This window comes from Arachis duranensis, chromosome 3 (assembly GCF_000817695.3).
Source record: "Arachis duranensis cultivar V14167 chromosome 3, aradu.V14167.gnm2.J7QH, whole genome shotgun sequence".
Lineage (NCBI taxonomy): Eukaryota > Viridiplantae > Streptophyta > Magnoliopsida > Fabales > Fabaceae > Arachis > Arachis duranensis.
This window is the reverse complement of record NC_029774.3, coordinates 49,999,579-50,005,264: the sequence shown is the minus strand read 5'-3', so window position 1 is coordinate 50,005,264 and position 5,686 is coordinate 49,999,579. Positions and strand designations below refer to the sequence as shown.

Here is a 5,686-nt window from a genome sequence, read left to right as displayed (position 1 = left end):
AAATAAAAAATATATCATGCAATAAATTTTTTATAATATTAAAAATTATATTAAAATAATATTCTAAACTTTAACATAAAAATATAAAATAATAAAATTTTATTTTATATTACTTAAGAAATAATTAAATTGTTATATTAAAATTTTATTAACTAATTATTTTGTTAAAATTATTATTATATAATATGAATTTTTATTAAAATATTTATAAAAATATCATTTATTTAAAATATTATATATGATACATGAAAATGTTGATCTTTTTATTTTTTTCAAATTTTAAAGAAAAACTGTTTTGAATAAAAAAAATACACATTTTTTTATGAAAAAATTACGTAGAAAAATAGATAAATAAATAAATAAACTATAAGGCGCAACGTAGGAACAAATTAGATGCGACTTTTAAATAGTTTTTCTTATTTTTTTTATTTTCTTTCTTCTAAATTAAATCTTCATACATAGTTTATATGTTGTTTCTTTTTAAAAAATTAATAGAATATTAACCTGAATAAGTTTATACCCAAATTTTTTGATGTTGTACTAATCTAATGTTACATTTGATAAAATTTGTTCGTTCTTATTTTTCCGGACTTGAGTACCAGGTCCCGTGAACTCTTTTATCCTGGCCACGTGTCATTTTGAAATATCATTGGCCATAGGTTGCCAATTTTCTTCCCAAGAAAATATCACAAGTTATCCATCATCATCATCATCCAGGGGCAGATATAACAGATAAAGTGAGATAATAGAAAGAGTATGAAAACCAAAACAGTGGCTTTGTTCCCTTCTATTCTCAAAATAAAATTTGACATAATTCATGGTCATGGCCCTATCCATTTCCTCCACTGCATTATCAAGTCTTCCAACTAGGTATACTAATAACCTAATTACTTCAATTAGTAACATTTAAGTGTGCTCATTATTCCAGAGATTATTCTAATAGTGCATAGTTGCTATATATTTTTGTTTCATATGAAGAGAGATACGGCAAAAGGTTCTTCATCATGAAAGAACAACGACGTTGTTTCCAAGAACAATTCTAACAAATGCAACAAAAGGAGTGTCAAGCGTGTGTGAACCACTTCCTCCAGATAGACCATTGTGGTTCCCTGGTAGTTCCCCTCCTCAGTGGCTTGATGGCAGGTAATAAAATACTTTCAAATTATACCAATGGACTTTTTATTTATTGAAAATTATGGTTTTATCTTTTAAAATAAAAGTTGTTAAGAAATAAAAGCGCTATTTATCAAACAATTTGGCATAATTAGTTTAATTTTCTGCCAATTGCAGTCTTCCTGGTGATTTTGGTTTTGACCCACTTGGATTAGGTATGTCGCGTGTTTTCTCACTGTGTATTTAATTTAACAATTATTCAATTTGTGCAAGATCGAGGGTTCACTAATCTATCTTTTACCGGAGGAGGACCAAAAAAAATAATCAGCTCAAATAATTTAGATTTATCTTATTTAATATTTATTTATTATAAAATATATTAAATAAAACCAAAAATAATAAAGTTTAACAGTGTTTAGCTAATATTTTTTTGCAGTTCAATTTTTTGAACGTTAGAACCTTTTGTTTGGCATTTTTTTTCTAAACACAAACATAATTTTTTTATGTTTGTGTTCAATTGTTAGATTAATTGAAAAAAATTATTTTTTTGTTAATTTTACCACTTATATTTATTTTTTTATTTCCATGTTTTATAAACAAATATCTTTTTATACTATTATTTTTAGTACAGTTTTTTAAGTTTTAATATTTTTATTAATTTTTATTTATTTTTCTTGTTCATAATATGAATGTTTTTGTTTAGAATTTTATTTTACGTTCTCTAATGCATGTTGTTGTATTTGTTTAATGGAATTTTTAGTATTCATTGTTTATAATTTTGTTATTTTTTATTTGGCTTTGTATAATTTTTCATTGTTATTTTTTTAAATATAAATTATTAATTTCATTAGAAATACTAAATTAAATACAAAAATAGTACTAAAAAAAATACTAAAAAGTTATGACAAAAAATATTAACACATAAATTCAAAAAGAAAAATACAAATAAAAAAGTGTTACAAAAAATATGATTTTGAATGATTCTTAATCCAAACACCACTATCGATTGCAGATTTGCAGTATTCATCTCATGTTCATCACATTACTAATGATTCTTAAATATAGGTTTATGGTATCAAATATAGAGATTGGCATCTTAACCATCCGTTTTAATAGAGATTTCTAACAATGTAAAATGATTGGTTAAGCCGTGATATGTTACTATATTATGGCACTAATACAAACATGGATTTATGTATTAAAAATTATATCGGTATAATTTTTGAATATATTTTTGTATCTAAGTAATGTGAAATTAGTCAAAAATATTTTATCTTTAATTTTATAAAGCAACTAATTTCTTGTTGGTTTATAAACATCTTGATGGGTAGGAGTAGGACAATTGGTAGGGAATATTAAAAATTTCTATATAAAGAAAAATGATGAGACATTACAATAAAGCACAGCAAATATGATATACACTTTTGTAGGAAAAAATACAAAAAAGTGTCTAATATTTGATTGGAAAGGTAAATAGAAATAAGTGAGATATATTGTTGTTGGTGATCAGGGTCGGATCCAGAGTTGTTGAAATGGTTTGCACAGGCAGAGCTAATGCACGCAAGATGGGCAATGCTTGGTGTATCAGGAATCCTGATCCCAGACCTTCTTCAAAAAATGGGCCTTCTTCAGAACTTCTCTTGGTACGACGCCGCAACAAGGGAATATTTTGCGGACCCAACAACTCTCTTCATTGTCCAGATGGCCTTGATGGGCTGGGTTGAGGGTAGGAGATGGGCCGACATGCTCAACCCAGGCTCCGTTGACATTGACCTCAAGCTGCCACACATAACAAAGCCCAAGCCCGATGTTGGGTACCCCGGTGGGTTTTGGTTTGACCCAATGATGTGGGGGAGAGGCTCCCCTGAGCCCGTTATGGTGCTCAGGACTAAGGAGATCAAGAATGGTAGGCTTGCCATGCTTGCATTTGTTGGGTTTTGGTTCCAGGCTATTTATACCGGGGAAGGCCCTATTGATAACTTGATGGCTCATATCGCTGACCCCGGTCACTGCAACATTTTCTCGGTATGTGTAATCTTATTTTCTCTATTCTATTCACTAATTAATACTTTAATAGGTATCTATTCATGTTTTGTTTATCTTATTGTTTAAAAAATAAACAATATTACAATATTAACAGTTAACATGGCAAGATATTTAATTTCACAATTGATATATAGTTGTGATTTCAACCTTATAAATAGCAAACTAATGCGTATTGGAAAGAGTTTAGTGTATAATTGTTCCTTTAAAATACTCATATTTTATATATGTAGATGAAATATTTTTTTATTGTAAGACTTAAATTCAAGACTAATTTTATTACACACAAATGTGATTGAAAAGAATTTATTGTATAATTTGATTTTTGCCCCCAATATAAAGAATATATGTGTATCCATAAAAAAATGTTCTTCATAAGGCCATTCACTGTATAAAAGAATCAGAATACTATTTTTATTCTAAAAGTATATGAATAATTTAATTTATTTTTAATATATATTTTATATTTTAATTTATATTTTATATTAATAATTAATTTTAATAACTAAATTTTATGTATAGCATAATTGATGAAAAAATATTGACATCTTGATTGATTTCACATTTATCATTAATATACTGATTTTAATAATAAAATTGTCCTTTATATAGACAACGATGGAAACAAGGATGGATACAAAGGGCGGGTAGCATCTTCGCTCTTTCAAAATTTTAAAGACTTATATTTATATATGAAATATATGTTTAAAAAAATAAAAAATTTGATAAAAAATAAAAAAATATTATATAATTTAATAATTTTATATATATTATTGTTTATTATTATATGATAGATTTATACTTTAATTATTTAATTTACTAATATTTTTTACTTAATTAATTTAATTTTATACACTTCTTTTTACTTTTTAAATTAATTTCTACATATTCATCTATATATTTTTTAAAAAAATTCATTTGCTTTTTTAATAATATTAAAATATTAACCTATTTAATATTTATATTATTATATAGAATATTAATAATAACTTTTATAATTATATTTTAGTAATTATATTGTGTATTTTAAATATTATTCTTTTGTAAAAAAGAATAATATTAGTATCTTATAATTTTATAGTATATTTTTGGCATTATTGTATTGTCTCTTTTATATAAATGTTATGTCAAAAATAAAATTGTAAAAAAAATTATAAGATTATTTTTTATTTCTATATTGATAAACTTCTTAAAAAACTCAATTTAATAAATACATATTATGTCTAAATTAATTTATATAATAAAAAAATTAAAAAAATTGTCTAAAATTCGTAGAAATGATGGTTAATTGCATGTTACTTCCATAAAATTTATGTTTTGTATGGCTGTGTGCTTTAGTATCCTAAACATTAAAATCTGCACACCAATCTTTAAAATTTTTCTAAACGTGTATTTTATATCCTCTTGAGGCTTGAATGATTGATTTTGCGCAAATTGCATCCTCACTTTCTTAAATATGTTGATTTCCCGTCCAAAATTTTGATGAATTTGTGTTATTTTTTATGATTATTCAAAAAAGTGAGTTCAAACGAGTCAATTTGAACATTTGGAAAAATTCAATAAGTAGTACAAATATCATTTCTGTTTTGGTTTAAAGTACGTAGGTGTTTAAAAAAAAAAGAAAAATAATTAGAAATGTAGCATTGCTTCTCATGGACTTTGCGTAATTCAGCGGCCATATACATATTTTAGTAAATCATCATATAGTTAACGTTAGGTTAAATTATTCTGTTAATTTTCATAATTTTTAAAAATTTATAATTAAATTTTTACATCAATTTTAAATTTATAATTAAATTTTTTTATAATAAATATTATAAAAATAATAATAACGTTATGTATCGACATAAATGGTGAGAATGGTGGTGACAAAATTTTTTCATGTGCAGGCTTTCACGTCGCATTAGTGCTATGGGTTGAAAGAGAAGAATGTTATATGTATCCAGAATGAAGATGCATGGTGCTGCATCAACAATTCCATATCTCAGCTTTACACTTAATACTATAGATTTGTTATTTGTTATTTTTCTTTTCTCAGCTTTTCACATGGAGCTTTTTCCCCCTGTAATGTTTAAACTAGGAATTTTCATGTATGATATTGGATTATCAATTTCTTTCGATAACATGAAACAACACATAACATTTCGTTGTCTTACACTATTAACCAAAAGCTCAAGGCTCAATTACAAGAACTAGCTAAACAAATTAACATTTCATAATTTATTAAAGAAAGAAGTCAATTAATTAAAGCACATCAGAACTAAAAAATCAGAAGAAAATTCAAAGATAGCAAGGGAGTGGGTTACTGTATGCTTCGAGATCACTGCCAAAATCGTCATGGGCGGAGTAATTGTCCGCAGAGGGAGGTGGATCCTGAAGCAACTAGGTTTTGATAATTTGTGGAGTGCAAGATGTAGTGCTGATCAAATTAGAATTAGAGACAACACCAAAAAACTTGTAGTTCCAAGTTATGACTTCCAGGTCGTCCCAAGTGGAGTCGAGATTCGCCACTGGTTTTGTCAGCTTCGAT

At 25.9% G+C, this 5,686-nt stretch overlaps 1 protein-coding gene across 1 annotated transcript; it reads left to right on the top strand.

Moving 5' to 3' along the window:
• The first annotated feature begins 713 nt into the window (after positions 1–713).
• On the top strand, positions 714–5,311 carry LOC107479178 (photosystem I chlorophyll a/b-binding protein 6, chloroplastic). The gene is made up of 5 exons (XM_016099325.3): positions 714–870; positions 979–1,143; positions 1,291–1,328; positions 2,624–3,138; positions 5,046–5,311. The coding sequence occupies exons 1-5, from the start codon at positions 818–820 to the stop codon at positions 5,061–5,063; spliced, it is 789 nt and encodes a 262-aa protein (XP_015954811.1). The 5' UTR covers positions 714–817; the 3' UTR covers positions 5,064–5,311.
• The last annotated feature ends 375 nt before the right edge of the window (positions 5,312–5,686 follow it).